Source organism: Aulonocara stuartgranti (genome assembly GCF_965226115.1).
Source record: "Aulonocara stuartgranti genome assembly, chromosome: 7".
Taxonomy (NCBI): Eukaryota; Metazoa; Chordata; class Actinopteri; order Cichliformes; family Cichlidae; genus Aulonocara; species Aulonocara stuartgranti.
The window spans coordinates 15,613,974-15,633,257 of record NC_138945.1 but is presented as its reverse complement, the minus strand read 5'-3'; the positions used below and the strand labels follow the sequence as shown (position 1 = coordinate 15,633,257).

The 19,284-nt window shown below is 40.9% G+C and overlaps 1 protein-coding gene across 4 annotated transcripts in view; it reads left to right on the top strand.

Annotated features, from left to right (window-relative positions):
* Window positions 1-16,342, top strand: part of erbin (erbb2 interacting protein) — a 52,200-nt gene extending 35,858 nt beyond the window's left edge. The window contains exons 10-26 of one of the 4 annotated variants that reach the window (XM_082540356.1): window positions 793-865; window positions 2,910-3,039; window positions 3,122-3,237; window positions 3,884-3,953; window positions 5,356-5,455; window positions 6,737-6,858; window positions 7,123-7,296; window positions 7,436-7,618; window positions 7,706-7,808; window positions 7,898-8,081; window positions 8,173-9,685; window positions 10,195-10,338; window positions 12,070-12,126; window positions 12,293-12,460; window positions 13,228-13,320; window positions 13,423-13,497; window positions 13,592-16,342. In XM_082540356.1, the coding sequence (XP_082396482.1) occupies window positions 793-865; window positions 2,910-3,039; window positions 3,122-3,237; window positions 3,884-3,953; window positions 5,356-5,455; window positions 6,737-6,858; window positions 7,123-7,296; window positions 7,436-7,618; window positions 7,706-7,808; window positions 7,898-8,081; window positions 8,173-9,685; window positions 10,195-10,338; window positions 12,070-12,126; window positions 12,293-12,460; window positions 13,228-13,320; window positions 13,423-13,497; window positions 13,592-13,699 (3,413 nt within the window). In that variant the 3' untranslated portion in view covers window positions 13,700-16,342. Of the gene's footprint in view, window positions 1-792; window positions 866-2,909; window positions 3,040-3,121; window positions 3,238-3,883; window positions 3,954-5,355; window positions 5,456-6,736; window positions 6,859-7,122; window positions 7,297-7,435; window positions 7,619-7,705; window positions 7,824-7,897; window positions 8,082-8,172; window positions 9,686-10,194; window positions 10,339-11,106; window positions 11,167-12,069; window positions 12,127-12,292; window positions 12,461-13,227; window positions 13,321-13,422; window positions 13,498-13,591 lie in introns of those variants that run through there. The other 3 variants (XM_082540355.1, XM_082540357.1, XR_014277776.1) reach the window with 3 other exon arrangements.
* The last annotated feature ends 2,942 nt before the right edge of the window (window positions 16,343-19,284 follow it).

Here is a 19,284-nt window from a genome sequence, read left to right as displayed (position 1 = left end):
AACAACATTCACCTCAAGGTTATTTATAAAGATAAAGACCCTACAATAATAGGGAGAAACCCCAACAGTCAGATCACCCCCTATAAGCAAGTGGCCAGAGGGGCCGATGGCGCGATATGGCAGCCTCGCTTCTGTCAGTCTGCCCCAGGGCAGCTGTGGCTACAACTGTAGCTGCCTCCACCAGTGTGTGAATGCGAGAGTGAATGAATAGTGGTATTGTAAAGCGCTTTGGGTGCCTTGAAAAGCGCTATATAAATCCAATCCATTATTATTATTATTATAGTTGGCGACAGTAGGAAGGAAAATCTCCCAAACAGAACGTGTCAGTGGCAGCGATGCTGCCCCATTAACCCTCAGCAGTGCAGAGCCCGACAACTTCTCTGTGCGACTGGGTGACAGACAGCTGACAATTGTGTTGGCTACTTTTTTTTCCCCTTTTTCAAATGTTAATTTTGACAAATAGGTGCCTATTTTTCGAAATAAATTGTAAAGCTACATTTATAATATTTATTGACAGTCATAATTTTGAATGGCATACTTACTCCCATCCTTTTTGCAAAAAACAAGACTAATAAAATCCTTTAAATTCATGCAAACACTGCTGTTGAAATCATGGTTGATGACGACTGCTATAGCCATTACTGTATTGACAGTATGAATGAATCTAATTAACTGGTGTGTAATGGATCTTCCTCTTTGCTGCGTACCAGCAAGTGATAGTCAATAACTGATCTGAGCTGTTGTCGACGCCTTCCTGATCCTAGCTCTCTGTTCCTTTTTTTTTTTTTAAAGGCAACCTGAAGAAACTGACTGCACTGAAAGTGGATGAAAATCAGCTGATGTACTTGCCAGATTCCATTGGAGGGTGAGCATCACAGCAATAGATTTGATAACAGCAGAGTAAACCCTGAGCTCAGTGGATTATTGTGTCGTTTTTTTTATATCTGGAATCCATTGATCTGATAAAACGTTTTTCTGGAAAAAGTAAATATCCCCATTAAAGAGAATGCAACCCCTGCTCGGTTTGTTTTGGTCTCGCGCTGATGATTGGTAGCTTAGTAATGGCTATGGTTATAAAGAGTGGTTATGAATGTCAAGTCTTTGAATCTGCCATAGCGATTTAAGGACAGTTCATCCATTTGCTTCAGTGTGGAAGGGCTGCTGGTAAACACTGGTCTCATGACCCTCATAGACAGTAATGATATGAAATCCTGTGTTACTATTCAGAGGTTTTTCTGTCTAATGTATACAGGTAAACCCTCAGTCGCCAGCTGCTGAGTACCGAGCCAGGTCCACACGCTGATCCTCTTTCTACTCTGAATCATTGACACACAGTTGACAAAGATTAGGTTCCATTTAATCCATGCTTTTATTTTTTTAATCCATCCCCTCCAACATCCATGAGAAAGACAAATCTACATTACCTGATAAAAACAATTGTATCTGTGCAGTTTTTTATTACTGTTTTCAAACACCCTCAATTGCCCCTTATGTTAGAATGTGCCGCCTTATGTACTTTGACGTAGATTATGTGACAAAGCCTATGGTTTAACTTAATCCCATGCAAGGGTTTTAGTTTAAGCAAGCTCATTTCCTCCCCCATTTATATGTAGCTGGTTTCGTTTTACTTCGCCACTTGTCCACTGGGGTTTTTTTGTTTCCCTGGTGTATTTTTAGTAGACAGGCGTCAGATCCTTGTGGCGTTTCATGGTACTGTAGCATATGAGCTTTCTGGACGTGGGGCTGCTTTGCATTAATATGAAACCCAGCGTGCATTTACATTTTTCACTCAGCAAAATTCCGCTTAAAGGATGTCCCATGAAATATTTGAGATTTGCATTTGCATCAGTCTATTTGTGTTTCACCGTCACTGTACAGTAACATTGATCAGAGCTTTTCTTATTTAGTTACTTAGCTGTTCATTATTTAATAGTCTCTGTGAAGAATTTAAAGAGATCAGAATGCACTGACGGTTGTAAGCAATGAAACCAGATGCATGTTAGTATGCTTAACAAAAAGAGCCACCTAAATGTGGTAGCAGCGCTGTGTTCAGTTTCTTCTGCATGTGTTTGAAGCCCAGCAGCTGCCGTCTGAAAGAGCTTTTTCAGAAAGAGCAAAACTCCAAGTGAATCTTGTGCTAACATCCTAGACATTACATGGCTGTCTGCTTAACATCCTTCAGCCATCCTGAGCTTTCTAGTAAGTAATAGCTTGCTTAGCTACAAATCTTAATATTGTTATTGAAGCCCTGTCCATTGGCCGTTCCTTTGGAGTTGATGTTGCTCTTGGTAATCTTCTTAAATATTTCCCACCCTGTTATGACTGTCTGTGGCAGTTTAGAGCTAAGATGATCTTAATTTAGTACCTGCCCACTTGGTGGTGTTAATGGCTTTTTCACCTGTTAACAAATTGATATTGCAACCAGAGAGCCAAGAAATTGTAGCACGTAGGAACAATAATGTACCACAGACAGGGATCCTACCATATCATCCTTCTTTCCATCTCAACCTAATTTTCTGTCTCTGCAAACAGTGTAGGATATGTGACTGTGCAAAGGACCGCAGAAATAAATTCACCACGTCACACACAGTCTAATCCCAGATTGCGCGCATTGATATAATTTACATAAATTAGATAAACACGTTTACTGTATTTAATAAATAGGTCTCAAGTTATACTGGTGTGTGTGTGTGTGTGTGTGTGTGTGTGTGTGGACATGCAGATGTCCAATCAGAGATGAGCAAAAACGAAAATAAATTAAAAAAAAATGTATTGGTGTTCTCCATTGCAGCAGTATGTTCAGTATTTCTTTGCTTGTAAGTGTCTGGCTGCTGGTGGTAACTTCTTGGCAATTTAACTGCAAAAAAACTGCCATTAAAGTGGATTTTTGCCATGTCTCTCTGCATCAGGCTGACATGCATTGATGAGCTGGATTGCAGTTTCAATGAGATTGAAGCGTTGCCAGCCACCATTGGCCAGTGTGTCAATATGCGCACCTTTGCTGCAGATCACAACTTCCTTGCCCAGCTTCCACCCGAGGTGAGTGTGCGCATCGGTTTGTAGATTTTAATCCGTGTGTTCACTGTCTGCAGTGAGAGTCATTGGTGTGCTCGCTTCACAGATGGGCAACTGGAAGAGGGCAACTGTGCTGTTTCTACATTCCAACAAGCTGGAGTCTTTGCCCGAGGAGATGGGCGACATGCAAAAGCTCAAAGTCGTCAACCTCAGCAACAACAAGTGAGCCTTCTCTGCTTGTTGTATTTTTATTTTTTTTGTATTTTTTAGAAACTCTGGCCTGATTTTAAATATTATCTAAATCCAAACACGCAATTGCTGTAGTCTTCTGTTTTTTGTTGTGCATCAGATCTATTTGCAATTATTTACTTTGTTCAGACTAAACAAGATGTTAACTATGAAATCTACACATTTTGTTCCAGATTTTATCAGAATTACACAACATAACTGACAAAACAATTGTTAGATTAGTTGATAAAATTAAATGATATATAATCAATTTTACGTACTTTAAATCCAGGACATTTTAAAAGCAGTGATTCCTTCACTATGTAAAGCTACCAGTTAATAAAAGCAATCAAATGTCTTGTCTTACGCTTATTTTCAAATGTGGAGTTTGAAATTGTACCTGCTGATTACAGTATTGTGATGAAGGCTTATTAGAATGAAAAAAGGGTAAGGTCTTGATCGTTTCCTTTTTTAAGAAAAAAGGGACATTTTCCAGGCTTCTCTTTTATAGTCGGCCTGCTTAGATCAAATTTGCCTGACAAAATGAATTAAATTGACTTTTTTTTTAACTCGCCCAGGAAAGCAGTTTTAAGCGTTTTGGTGACTGAGTTTTGTTTTTTTGTTTTTTGTTCTACTTCAGGTTGAAGAATCTTCCGTACAGTTTCACCAAACTGACTGAGCTGACTGCAATGTGGCTGTCTGAAAATCAGGTAAGGCTGCACAAGTATTAGGCATAAAACAATAAGGCCTCTGGGTTCAGAGGTGTCAGATGGGGACAGCAATAGCAGGAGCGTCTGTGACTCGCACTAAAAATTCAGCTGTAAATCAAGAAGCCTTCCCGGTAGCTCGCAGGAAGGTACATCTAACCACTTCCAGGACATCTGATCTAATGCAGGTCAGATTGGATGACCAGTCTTTCAAACAGAGTAGAGGTTTCTGGCACAAGTTCATTTACAGCTAAAGAGGTTGAAGCACCAGTAACACTTGTATTATAAAGAACCTCTGTATTGCTTGATCAACACATTTGGGTCATTCTGTATTTCAAATTTAAAAGGATCCTAATGATTCTCAGAAAATGCCCCCTTAATGGTTATTTGAGTGGCAATCTAGACAAGAAACCTTGCCCACTGAATGTGTAAATCTGAATGACAAGGAGGGCATTTGTAAGACGAGACTGCAGCAGTCAGACGGAATTAAAGTGGTGTTCAAAATTACCAGGCAAGTTGAGGTGCATGAAATTTGGACTTCTTAACAGGAAATGTCTGGTCGGCTCACATGAGAGCAAAAGGTTTATAATCCCAATTTGTCACAGCAGGGTGACTTTCTATTGTAAAGGAATACTTGACCTGGTCATATTGTCAGTATACAGAGGCAACGAAAGGATGGAGAACACTCTGTGGGACACTGTGGATTCAGTGTGTTGGCTTTTGTTCAGCTTATTTCCAAATTACAGTCTGACTCTGACTGCATTCTCAAATCAATTATTCATGCCTTTTCCCCTCTCCTGGCTAGACTGTCCCAAGGTTCTGTTTGGGTGCCTTAACAACTTGTCCCCAGGAAACTGCAGCTGTTTGAGAATGCTGCAGAGAGAAGATGTAGAGTCATCCACACAGCATCCATCACTGCTGTCCTGCTCTTATATAAACTGTCTGATTTGTAATGAATAAAATCTCTAAAATTTTGTGGTCCTTATATCTTTCCACAATCACTTTCCTACCTAAATAACTCCTAACAAGGACACTGCGAAGACAGGCAGTCTGCAACAGCTACATCAACACTAAGACACATGGATGCAGTTGGACAGGTGCAACAATGCAGACGGGGGCCTAAGGCAAGCTTAGAACAGCCTCATCAACAAATGGATGACAGGAAGAGGCACCCAGATGTGTTAAAGTAATGTGAAAGCAAATTAGAAGTGAAGAAAGTCGGCGTGAAATAGCTGTGTAGAATTCGGGGAAGACTGGTTGAATTTATCACGGCTCCATCTTGTGATGTGTTATTTTCCCCTGCGGTTAAGTGTTCTCTTCCATATTTACGTTTTTGATGTCCCATGTATTTGTCAAAGAGCTGCTGATTTTACATGGCACTCAACCCCATATTTTGTCCACACAGTCAAAACCCCTGATCCCACTCCAGAAAGAGGAAGATCCAGAGACTCAGAAAACAGTGCTGACCAACTACATGTTCCCCCAGCAAATTAGGATTGAGGAATGTGAGTAACTGCTCTTTGTTTGATATACATTTCCAAGCTGTAAGTGGCAGACTATCAAACACTTCACTCACCCACCTGGGTTTCAGCATCAGGACTAAGTACTACTAGCACTGACATAAACCCTAAATTCTCATGGACATTCTTAGGTGTTAAGAAGACTATATTGTGTTACCCTCACAAAGTTTGATGACCTACAAGGATCCCTAAATGCATATTTTATAAAAGACCTTGTTATCTGAGACTGAAGCAGGGGAAACACTAGCCATCGTCTTCTTGTCAAGCACCTGTTTGTTTGGTTTCCTTTTACAGCAGACGGCTCACACTGACAGTGTTGTATCTTTACTTTAGAGTAATTAGTGGTTCGTGGTCGGCGTGCTTGAGCTACTGAAATGGTCACGAGTCTTTTTTGAGACGTCGGGGATTTCTGTCACAGCCTGAACAGTTACGGCCCTGTGGCGGGCTTTACACCATTTGCCGTGTTTATTAGCTAGGGCTTGTTTCCGATCAAGCCTTTTCTTTTGCTTGGAAGCTGGAAGTATTCACAGCCTGACTGCAGTTAACATGTTTTACAACTTGTTGATATGGAGAGTACACAGCAGGTGACTCACGCTGTGGGGTGTTGTCAAGTGAGCTACAGTTGTGTGTGTAATCTTTTGAGCTGATGTTGTCAGAGAATTAGTCAAATGGGATCTCTTATCAGAAAATTCTACTACACACCTTCACACTTAGTCTCTCTATTGCTAAATCGAGAGCAGTAAGCTTTTTACAACAGGAAAACCACACTGACTGACACCTTCACAAATATTTCACAGCGTCTAATTGTCTGCTTGCTTCATTTCAGGCAAGTCGTACAGGAGTTATGGTGAAACAGAGAGACTGAGTTGAATCTTTCATGCTTTTTTCATTACCGATTAACCACAAACTTGCTTCTTTGCGTTTACGGTGGAGTATTCATACTGAAGATTAGTACATAGTAGCAAAATATTCTCTTGGAATTTTTGGATGCCATCATAGAAAAGGAATTTATTGCAACATCAGTTCCAGGGTTTAACAGCCCTGTTTGGTTCTTTTTGGAGTTTTTTGGGTTAACTCCCAATTTTCAAGTTCCTCCACAGCTCCCTTCAGTTTATTGGCATTCCTCGTGTTTCCTTTGCGCCATCTTGTGGTCACATTTATTATGTGACAGATTTAGGTTGAATTAAAAAGTCCTAATTTGGGTGGGGAAAAAATTCAAAAGACAAATTTTGATTCACTGCCTGGCATTTTTATTTTTCCCCACAGACATTCCAAACTCTGACTCTGAGAGCTTTAATCCAACTCTGTGGGAGGAGCAACGCAAGCACCGAGCTCAGGTGGCCTTCGAATGTGACGAGGACAAAGATGAGAGAGAAACGCCCCCGAGGGTTAGTGCTGCACATTTGTTACTGCTTATATAATTGGAAAAGGAAAAACAACAGTGGCGACACGAATTACCGCAGCAGCAGGGGCTTTTTTGGACACAAATCTTCACTTTGTTTCCTCCTCTGCGGGGATGGGGTCTTATAAAATGGGATGTAATTTCTGCTTAACCCTGTCATCTCTAGCATGAAAGCAGTCTTATTTATTTCAGCGTGTTACCATTTTTGGTCAGCTTTAATTTTAAACTCTGTGTATTCAAACTGTTGTAGGAGGGAAACCTGAAGCGCTACCCTACACCATACCCAGATGAGCTGAAGAACATGGTGAAAACAGCCCAGTCGGTGGCTCACAGGCTCAAGGAGGATGAGTCGAGTGATGAGTCCAGCAAAGAAGCAAAACCTGTTGAGAGAAACCACATTGGAGTGCAGGATGTGGGGGTAAAGGTCAGTGAAGGGCTCCACTTGGAAAGAAACCAGCCTCTTTCATTTCTGGTGTCATGTTGTTGGATTCATTTAAATTCCCTTTTTAACCTCTCCATAAGGTTTTAATGCATAACTAATCACCTGGACTGTTTTTGTGCAGGTGATTGAAGCCCCCTGTCCCAATGGTGTAGCGTCAAACATGGAGGCCCAAGTGTCTGCCGACGTGTGTGGCCAAAATCTCTCTGCACCCGAAGCAAAGGACACTTCTGAGTCTTACAGCTCCCAGAAAATCCCCCTCAAGTCTTCAGAGGACTCGATGATGAACCACGAGGACACACTAGAGGTAATCCAAATAATTCAGTACTTCAGATTTTTAGGACTTCTCACAGTTACACAAACAAGAAGTACAAAGTGCTTCCTCTGTCTTTAGGATTCTGAGGAGCTGTCAGATGAAGAAGACGAGATGAAGATTGCAGAGCTCAGACCCCCTCTTATTGAGATTTCCATCAACCAGCCTAAAGTAGTGACTCTAAGTAAGGATAAAAAAGGTAACTATGAAGGATCTAAAGTGAAAATTGAAATGTCTGGATGCAGAACACTGACAGTAATTTCTGATTAACAGATGATGGGAAAGATGCAGATTCTTTGCTGGATGACACCGTGGCTAACAGTAACCAGAACAACAGTAACTGCTCATCTCCATCACGCATGTCAGACTCTGTGTCTCTGACCACAGACAGCAGCCAGGACAACTCTTTGTGCACACCTGAGAGAGAGGCAAAGATGCCTTTCCTACCAAAAAGCCGGTTAGTGCTTTTCCGTATGGTAATATACACTAAAGAGGGGAGTGCTCCTCCTGCTCTTATTTTACTATTTCAGTATTTGTCCTCATTTCAGGCAAGAAGATGAGAATATGAACCAGCCTAAAGATACCACCCCGCTCCTCCATAATGGCAATGGCTCTGAAACGTCCCTCCAGGCCCTCTTAAAAACCCAGCAGGCACCACCAGAGAAAATGGGAGACTACGACCTGTCCATGGAAGCCAGACTGGCCTTCATTGAGAAGGAAATAAACAATGGTATGGGAGACACGTACACCAAGTGGGACCAGATTAATATGAATGTGACCAAGCTGCCAACTGACAACATGGTTCAGCTGGATGAGCTGGATAAAGGCAAGAATGGTTCGTTAGCTCAGGAGGAAGTGGACAGCAAAGAGGGTTACGATAACATGGATCATTTACAGAATGGAAATCGACAGGCAGGTGACTGCAACGATAGTCTGGGGAATAAAAGCCTAGGGATGAGAGGAGAAACAGCTGCTGTGCACGTGGCCTCGACAGGCGTGACAGCCTGCAGTGACATGTCTCTATCTCACAGCACTGAGGAACTGTCTCCAGAGAAAAGGTGCCATCCCCCGCAGGTGTTGAAGTCTCACAGCATCAGCAACATAGAAACAGGGGCCATGAGGTTGTACTCCTTTGATGGAGATGATGACTCAGTGGGGACTAGGGTGGCAGGGGCCGGGCCAGGGCCAGGAGCTCAGGGCCAGAGCATAGTCAGGAGCAAGTCAGCCGGCCAGTTGCTCAATGATCAGACTCTCCTGGTCTACCCCAACTCCTCTGCGTCCTCTTCAGACCTGCTCTCCTCTTCTAAGCTTCCTGCCAACACAAGCAGACATCCAGTCTCCTCCAGCATGGCCATGGGAACCCCTCCTCCTCAGTACAACATACAATACACAAACAGTGACATGTCTAAAGAGGGTCTCTGGGGGCAGAGGACAGCCATGGCTTCAGAGCAACAAGGCTACCATCCTGCTCCTCCTCCACACTCACTAGCCAACACAAATTACTCAAACCGTAATCAGGCGCCTCCTTACCCTCTGCAGCCCCAGCAGAGAGGCCCTGCGATGGCTTCCAAACCTTCTGGGGAGATGTGGGCTATGGAGAGACTTCATTCTGCTGCAGGCCAGCCTAGAAGCAGCACCCTGCAGAGGCAAGGCAGCACTAGCTCCACAGCTTCCATGTCTGACCCAAGGCGTATGCAGTTGTCCGAAGGAGACTACATGACATACAGGGACATTCACACCCTCGCCAGAGGGCCACTAGCAATGAGTCACGCCATGCAGAGGCCCCTCTCAGCTCGCACTTACAGCATCGATGTACCCGGAGCTTCCAGGCCTCACAGCAGCAGGCCACCGGCCCATGAGCTTCCAGAACGGACCATGTCTGTTAGCGATTTTAATTACCAGCACAGCAGCCCCAGCAAGAGGCCCAACACCAGGGTGAAGTCTGAGCACTCACTCCTCGACGGGCCAGGACAGATGCAGGGAGGAATGGGAGCAGGGAGGGTTCCAGTAGACTGGAGAGACCAGGTGATGCGGCACATCGAGGCCAAGAAGATGGAAAAGGTAAAGAGTTTTATTATGAAAAAAGAACGTGTGTGTGTGTGTGTGTGTGTGTGTGTTTTTCATCCATAAAAGCCCACCAGCATAACATGACCACAAATGAACTCCTAATATTCTTTAGGTGGAAGACACTTTAAACAACAGGATCTCACTCTGCACATAGTTTTGGTTTTTGTTGGTGCTTCTGAATGCAAACAGAATTTAAGACTGTAGTGTCAAATAGAGGCAAAGAATACATAAATGAAAGCAACCACCATCACCATAAAGAGCCCATCCCTACTTTGAGTCACCTCAAAACCTGCTGAAACAAACCAAAACCTAAATGTTTGTGTGAATCAGCTATTTAGGTGTAGCCTACTAACCCAGCTATATGCAAACTATACGTGATTCACTGCATGTTTGTCTGTATATGCTTTAAACCTCTTTGTTGTGTTTTTTATTATGTCATCACTCATTTGGTGCATTGCATGGCCACCACTGACTTGTTGGTGCTGGATGTTCCGTGTCATCAGAACGCGCTGTCTCGCTCCTATAATTCCAATAACGCTCCGCTGAGCTGGTCTCACTACGGCAGCTGTAGGGATATGCATGCCAGCCAAGGGTCCCTGGTCTTTAGTGTCAGGGACGGACAGCCCTACGGAGCTCTGGGCTTCTGTGTGAGTACTGTCAACTCGTAGATCGCTCCTGCAGCTCATACTAAAGCCAGGGTATCCAGTTCCTGCAAGTTTCACATCCTTTACAAGAGAAGGAAATGTCTGTTTCCTTCTCTCGCCAATGTTGAAGTGATCACAGATGCTCGGAAGCCATGTTTCACTTGTCCTTTTATAGGCAAGGGAAAATATCATTCCCAACATATGATTTTCATGACCATGATCTCTGTTAGTGCCTAAAATATCAGAGTGAAACATGGATGAATTCTGGTTTTTGTGTTGTTTTTTGTGGTTAAATACAAGTAGAGCTGTTTAAAAGGGGTCTCCTTCTTTATTTGTACCATCATTAGTTGGTTTACTTGGTTTCTCATTTAGAAACTTTACTACATCTGTGGTAGAATGAGATTAGTATAATTTCATACTGAATTTTGATAAAAATTATTTGGAAGTAATCAAAGGTGAAACTGCTTCCTAACAAAATTTAGAGGCTGTGTGAGGAAAAAAATATCGGACAACATGAAAACAAACTTTGTTTTGTTCTCTCTAAGAAAAGTCTACTTTCATTTATTCATGAATATTAAGTATGGTACAAAGCAGCTCCTTTTAAACCTACCAGGCTCTTGTACATCAGAATCAATATCGCCGTGCGTCATCTGTCTTCCTTGTTGCTCTTGCATTTCACAAACCATTCATTTTCTTCTCCTTTAATTGCACTTCAAATGCTGCTTTTGCTCGTCTGCCACCTTCTTCAATCCAAACTTTTGATCACTTCAGAATCGCTTCATAACCTCTCACGGTGTGTGTGTGGGGGGATGAAAGCTATGTTTGTGGAAGGTAAGTAGTCAATGTGTGTGTCTAAATGATTTAGAAAGGGGGTATTAGATCTGTAGAGGCAAAACTAAAGCTGTCTGAGAGTGTTGTGTAACCACTTTACTGCTTAACATTCAAGATTCATCTCATCTCCTGGTGGCTAATGTTCCAAATTATATTCTGCTTGGTGTTTAAATAGAAGCTATGCAGACTTTAATCTCAGTTTTTCGTGTCTTAGTTGGTGTGTTGATCGCTCTGTGGTGTCGTCTAAATCAACAGCTTGTGTGATCCCAGAGTCTCAGTAATCGATGTTTTTTGTTATCCTTGATTGCAAATGGGGTTAAAGTGGGCAAGTCCCTAATGGTGTCCCAGCACCTTAAATCCAATAGGCATGTCCTTCCAGCTGACTGCATGGAGATACTTGCTCAAGAAGAAAACAATGACATCCCTCCTACACCTTCGACACATCCTTTTTTCTTCCCATCCTTGTGATGTGTTCAGGGTGCAGATGTAAAGTTGTGGCCAAGGTACTTTAGCGTCTAGTAAGTCATGTAGAAGAAGAGTGTGCATAAATGGACGGGCTGGGGGGGGGCGGCATGCTAGTGTGGACAAGAGAGGAAGATGAAATATTATTTTCAAAGGTAAGGACTGCTCAGCAAGTGAAATTTTATAAGCTAAAAATTGGAATTTTACTTGTCATTTTCTAAAATCATAATTTTGATCCAGTTGATCAGTGTGTACACACAAAGAAATCAGCTGGAGCTCACAGAGCTAAAGTAAGTCTTTCTACCATGCTGCACGGCTGCTGCACCCAATCTTAGGGTTTCCACTTTTGCCAAATCTCCACTTTAACCCCTGGTTGCAAATCGATTTCAGTGGATTGAGGTTGAGTGCAATGTTGGTAATCGTTCCTTTCTTCCCATCCAGGATGATGTTTTTGGTCCCCAAGGGATGCAAAACTACACTTTGGACCCTGCCAGAAAAGTAAGTCTACTACCGCCAGACTGTGGTTAGCAAATACAAGTTTGTTTAGAGTAAACAAGATGTTATGCATCTTCTATTCATCCAAACTGATAGTTTTGCTACAAGGGAATTAGGGATAGAAATTCCAAGCAATAAAACCTGCTGATTGTGTGTGATTATTTCTTAGGTGCCTTTGATGAATGGTCAGATGGGTCCTTCGGCTCGTCCTCCGATGAGCCAGTCGTCCATGGCACGTCACCCTTCCAGAGAGCAGCTCATCGATTACCTGATGCTCAAAGTCTCCCAGCAGCCCCAGGGGCCTTCACGAATTCCACTTGAACCCATCCAACAAGAGGTGAAGGATGGATTATTACTCAAAGAAATATGCGATTCAGTATTTAAGGGAATGACGTATTTTCTTAGAGAAGCCTCTTTCCATTAGCTGAGGTGTTGTCATTATGCCTCATCGTGACTGGCCCAGACATTTAAGAATATCAGACCGATTTGATGACTGGCTAAATTCCATATTGAGCTTGTGCCAGCCCCTTTTTTTGCAATTTACACTGCTGTTCCAAGTTAAGCTTGTTCCTACTCCCACAAGTCTGAACTTGGCGTTCTCAACCAGAGAACGCCAAGTTCTCTGGTAAAAATCCAACTGTAGAGCCTCAGGTTATCGTTTCAGTTTTATTTAGTTTCTCCTTCATCCTTTGTGGTAAACTAAGCTAACCGCTAGCTGCCTGCTGAATTGCATTAAATAGGCCAGATGTTATTACACTCAAAGAGTCTATGTTAACCTTTTTAGCATATTGCAGTTGATGTGGTCTGAAAGTGACCTAGACTTCTGCACCTCCTCTGAGCTGTGATGGTAGACTCTGACTGTACTCGTCTGGTGGTTTCATTAGTTCTTCCCCTGCCACTTGAAATTAGTTCAATGTTCGCTGACATTGAGAACCTGATATTCTTGTTCACGCCAACGGAATTTTAGTAGCTTTCTTTCGTTTACATTTATCGTAGCTGACACTTTAAGTCGAGAAAACTTTCTCCTTTAATTTTACGACTAATGTCAATATATTGTATCGTAAGAGTGATCATGCTTAATGAAAGTGTGTGGGTGTGTTTCAGATCCGTGTGAAAGTGGAGAAGAATCCTGAGCTGGGTTTCAGTATATCAGGAGGAATCGGAGGCCGGGGAAACCCCTTTCGTCCTGATGACAATGTAAATTAATACCTTGATTTTTTTTTTTTTTTTTTTTTGTCCCCCTCTTGCAAAGAAGTCAGTTCTTTTCTAAGATTGTATATCTTATTGTTATAATTTCAGGGTATATTTGTAACAAGGGTTCAACCTGAAGGACCGGCATCAAAAATTCTTCAGCCTGGGGATAAAATCATCCAGGTACTCTGCTGTCTGTAGGAATCAGTGTTTTGAGATTAATGTCTTTGGAATATTAACCAATAATCTAATCTACCGTTTTCTTCTCCCTCCTCAGGCAAACGGATATAGCTTTGTAAATATCGATCACGGGAACGCAGTGTCCCTTCTGAAGACTTTTCCAAACACTGTGGACTTGATTATCGTAAGAGGAATCCAAGCATAGACTGAAACTGACCTCAAATAGAGTGTGACATATGGGAGAAGAACTGAAAAGCATACGTTGACTTGTCATATTTTTGTACTCAGAAACTGATCCATTGCTACCTATCGGGACTATTTATAGTAGAGATCATGGGAGCCTTGATTAAATGGGGAAAAAACCACTGAATGTAGTGGATCAAAGTGAGACGGCAGAAGAACATCTGCAAGTACGAGTCCGAGTCCTCAAAAGGCCATCACTGTGGAATATATATACATATATATATATTCTTTTTTTTTTTACAAAAGAAGCTGAAGATATGACGTCACTTACTGTGGTCTCTGTACAGGTCATCTTTTTTTTTTTTTTTAAACCCCAAAACTCGTCATGAGTGGATCAGGAGTTTGATTTCACTTCTGCAGATGGATATTAATCTGACCACTAGGGGGCAGAGCTCCTTCTTTTCTGCCATCCAGTTTGCCTTTTTTCTTTTCTTTCTTTTTATTTAAGATGTTGAAACCATTTTCCAGTCTGCTTGCGATCTTAACTGGAGGACAGTGTTACGTGCTTGCTATGTAGAGACGAATGTGGATCAAGGAGGCGTTTGGCTTTGTTTTTTTGTGGGAGAGATGCCCCCCACCCCCCATCCCGTTTTTATTTTGTTCTTGCAAGATCAAACAGTTTGCTTCCACAAACCTGCGAATCTCCACCATCATACAGACACTTCACTATTTCAGCTCATCCCTGACCTCATCACTCCAACTGGGCATATCACATTGCCACATTGGATTGTGGAAATCTGCAATATAAATGGAGCTGAAGAAATGCACCCTGCATGCAATACAGAAAAACACAGATTATTGGGAAATATTCATATTTGGTTAGTAGGTAGATTGCTGCAGATGGATACATCGAAGTTGTTTCCTTGTTTTTAGGTGCATTTCTCGAATCATGAGAGCTGTTTGACTCTGAGGACGATGTGGCGGTTATGCTAGTTTAACCAAAGCAAGTTTAGAAACCGTGGACAGACGGTAAAGAAAAGCAGGAGGTATCTTAAGAGAGACTTGAGTCATGTTTTTAATTTTTATTTTTAGGGGCTTCCTCTTTCAGGCAGCCGACAGTGAGCTGAGAGGGTTTCAACATCTGGCAGTTTTATTATAATTTTTTTTTTTTTTTTTAAATGGACCATAGGTTGCCTTGTGTGTCTATAAAAATGTTTAGCCATTGTTTTAATCACCTTTTTGTTTTGGGGATTTTCTTCGCTGTACAGAGAATAGATTTAGGAGAAACCAGTTGTCAAGTGCCATAGACCTTGAACTGTTTGAACAGGGTGGTGGGGGGACCTTTGACGCCAGAACCCAAGCAATACTCCTGAGTACGTTTGCAGCATAATGGCTTAGAAGCAATATTTAAAGCCTTTATTTTCATTCACACAAAACAAATCTTCTTTTTTTTAAACAACACAACCTTTTAGTATTCCCTGATGATTTTACATGATTTTTTATATTGTGAAAAGAATCTTTTTGTAATGAAATGGCACAGGAAATAAATATATGGTAGTGTTTCAAAAAAGATTAAAAAAACAAACAAAAACTCGGCGTTGTGTAAGAGCAGGTTTTAGCGTGTGTTGCGTAGCATACCGTGTCTTCTAATGTTTTAATGTAGGTCGAAACATTTGTAATGTTCGTCACCGAAGGAAAATTGTGGTTTTTAAAGCATTGTCGTCAGCGTAAAAAACTAGACTCTGATTGGGACAGTGAATGCCTCATTTGCAGCCGCACATTTGTGACCACTGAGTTGTACAATATAAATTGCATTTTAACAATGTTCTTGTTCTTGTTTGAACAAGAAGCATCCCCTCGACTCACGACGGCCGATTAGATTAGGAGTCGTCTGCTGGGCTCTTCTTGTACGTGGCAACAGTGGGAAAGTATTTGATTCATGTGGCACTGACAAACCAAAATGACAACACTGTGGAAATTGACGACATTTTTATCCCTTTTAATAAAATAATATTTAGAATATCACGCTGATCTAAATGAAGCTGTACCATTTTAGTTTTTAAATTCAGTCTAGTTTGGGCAACTTTTGTTTTCAGGAAAGTGACAACATAATGTGCTTCTGACATTTTTAGTTTCTCACAACCTGTTTTTTGTTTTCACACTGATGAGATTATTGATTTTATTTGTTTTAATTTTGTGGGTTGTTTTCTGTACTGTCTCTGACTTTTAATGGGAAATGGTTAATGGTCACTTTATAATCATGGCAAAAAATAAAAAATAAAGTCTGACATTGTAGACAATCTAGGGAGATCAAGCTTGTTTTCATGCTTTCTTCATCCATGTTGGTTTGTTTCTCACGCTCCCGTTTTATTTATTTAGCAGCCTTCTTTGGATTTCAGACCTTCCTAATCAAACTGTAAATACCCTTAAAAAGTTTTAGAAAAGAGGTCATAATGGCATTAGTGACTTGCGATTGTAAAACCAGCAATAAATTGCAATTCAGAGGCACCAGTTTTAATGTATAGCTACTCTTTCTAAATGGTCACGGTGAGATGATGATCATGACGATGATTGATATGCATTTATCCAACATTCCAGATTTTGTACATAATTACCTGTTTCTGAAGTAACCTGTGGAAAATAAACTAATGCTGTTTAACACAGATTTTTGTGTCATTTTCTTTTATTATACTGTGGGTTTATATAAAAGGATGAATGCAAAACTAGGATTAGATTAACTGGATCACTACATAAATAACAGACTGTACTGTTAAGTTTTTGGGGAGTAATTTTGCCTCCGTTTAAAATCCACTGGGATGGTAAACAATCGGTATCATTAAAGTACAGACCTTTGGCTTACATTGAGTAGGTGTAACAAAAGTATTGATTGCATTGCCTGACATTTTTAGTGCAAGTCCAACGTAACTAATAACTTCTTTTTTTTGTAGTCAGTGCTCCATTTTCAAAAGGCTCAGAAGTAATTGGATAGTTGATAAACTGCTTCATGGCCACATGAGGCTCATTATTTAATGACAAATTAAGCAGATAAAAGTTTAAGTTGATTCCATTTGTTGAACTTGTATCTGACAACTCTTGGTAAATGGACTGGTTCTTGTATAGCGCTTTACACAACTTACCTCATACATACAAGCACTTTTCTTCCTATGCTCTATGTAAGTGCTTCTACTTGGGGTTAGTATGTTGCCCAATATTTGGCATGCAGACTGGAGCAGACAAGGATGGAACCACCACCTTTCCAATCAGTAGGTGACCTGCTCTAGCACCTAAGCTACAGCCACCCCACCCACTCAATATGGGGTCCAAAGAGATACCTATACAAGTGAAGGAGGCCATCTTTAGACCAAAAAACCTAACAGAATTTTTTTTTGTTACTTTATTAAAACTGAGAAATGCACTGGCCAGAAAGACCACCGAAGACACCTGGTTACAATCGAAAACAAGAAGGTCCGATTAGATTTTGTAAGAAAGCATCTAAAAGAGTCAGCACAGTTCTGGAAACTGTTCTTTGGATAGATGAAAACAACATAACTTGTACCAGAATGATGGGAAGAGCTCATGATCCAAAGAAGATCACATCATCTAGCAGAGCGGCTGTTTGCTGATGATGTGACTGCTGACACAAGCAGCAGGATCAAGTTGCAAAACTAGTGGGATGGCAGCACAAGCCAGGATTTTCCCATTCAAAGCCGCTTCAGTGACCGAGCGTGTCACCAAATGTCGGCACAGTATAGCATGCTTTCCAGTAACTGAAGGCAGCTGCAGTAAGAGCCTGGCAGCATCTCAAGGGAGGATGTGGCAAAATCTGTGGCTTCTACACTTCAGGATTTTTATCCAAGTATTAAAAACAATCTTTATATTAAAAATGATGTCAAAGTTGTCCTCTGGGTGCAGTGTATCAAAGTGTCATCCATAAAGAGTCAATGTAGATTTTTTTGTAAAAGCCATTGAATTAACGGTAAAAATCTGCAGTTCACTCACATCTTGACTGTGGACCTCACTGTACAGTATAAATACATGTGTGTGTGTGTGTGTGCGGACCTCACACGTCATGTCAATTACACACACAATGACATAAATATATGCTTCTTTAATGCTTTTGTACAGATATAGATTCGGACTTCATGAAAACAAAATTGCCAAACATGTATATTTTTTAAAGGTTGTGTTTTTGGTTGCACTTGGGTGCATTAATGTCTTTAAACACAATAGCTCGAAAAGTTTTTAATGAATTCTGAAGATGTATACAATCACACTATCTGCATTTAAGTTGTGTTTCAAACGTTTAACTTCATCTGTTACCCAGTGGATACTAATATTCAGTACTTTCTAATTTAATTATTGCTGTGGCGATCTCGGCACAATATTCGACATAATTTCATTAGGGATAAAGTATTCTGATTGTGGTTATAGAATATTTTGAGAAGCCCTGGCTTCACTGAGAAAGTTAAAAAATGGAAATACAAATTTCAGTCGTTCAGTATGTACAGAGATGCTATGACGTTTGGTTTAAAGATGGTGGAATTTAAAATGTTTCGATTTTCACTGGGAGTGACCAGAATGGACAGATTTAGAAATGAGTACATCAGAGGGACGGCTCAGTTTGGAGAAAACGTTAGAGAGACTCGGCTGACGTGGTTTGGACGTGTGTAGAGGAGGGATTGTGGATATGCTGGACAAGAGATGTTGAAAATGGAGCTGTCAGGCGGGAGTAAAAAAGGAAGACCTCGGAGGAGGTTCACTGATGTAGAGAAGGAGGGCATGGAGAGGGTTGGTGTGACAGAAAAGTATGCTAGGAAAAGGTTGTGAAGGAGGCAGGTGATCCACTGTGGTGACCCCTTAAGGAAGCATCCAGAAGAAGAAGAAGAAAAAGATAAATGAGTAACTAACTAACATGGACACATACATTCAAATTTGTTGGCTGTATTAAGTAAATGTCATAGTCTCATGTTATTGAAGTGACCCATGAACTTCACTAAAGTCTATAAGTCCTGTCGATGACCAAGTCATTGTGATATATATTCTGCTTGGCCCTAAATATTTTATTCCTGTGGATGAATAACTTGAGCATATCAGATCCAACATGCTGTGCTACTTCCACTTTGAAGATCAGTTGCTTGATTCCTTTTCTTCTTTTCACAGCCTGCAAGGTTTAATTTTCCTAGGTACAATTATGCTAAAAATTGTTATCATTGACATTTACTTTATTTATTGAGGTGAGCAATAAAAGTTAATTTTGAACCAGGCCAGTATTGTCCTAAAACAGTGACTTCTATATATAATCTCTTATACTGGTAACTATAATCAAAAGGATTTGCGAAGGGCTTACATATAAATGACAGATAAAACCTAAAAAGACCTGTTTTTGCAACTATCTTTAAGATTATTTTATATTTTATCATTATTATGCATTATTTACCTATATTAGAATCAATCCTGTCCTTTTTGGCCACTTAAAATATCTTAATAGGACTGTAATGTTATATTCCTTGCGATTTCTGCTACCTTCTTCGCCAGTTGACAGAAATGACTAATGTTTTTTTTTCCTGGCTTGATATCGACCATGAGCGATATGGCCAACGAATCATT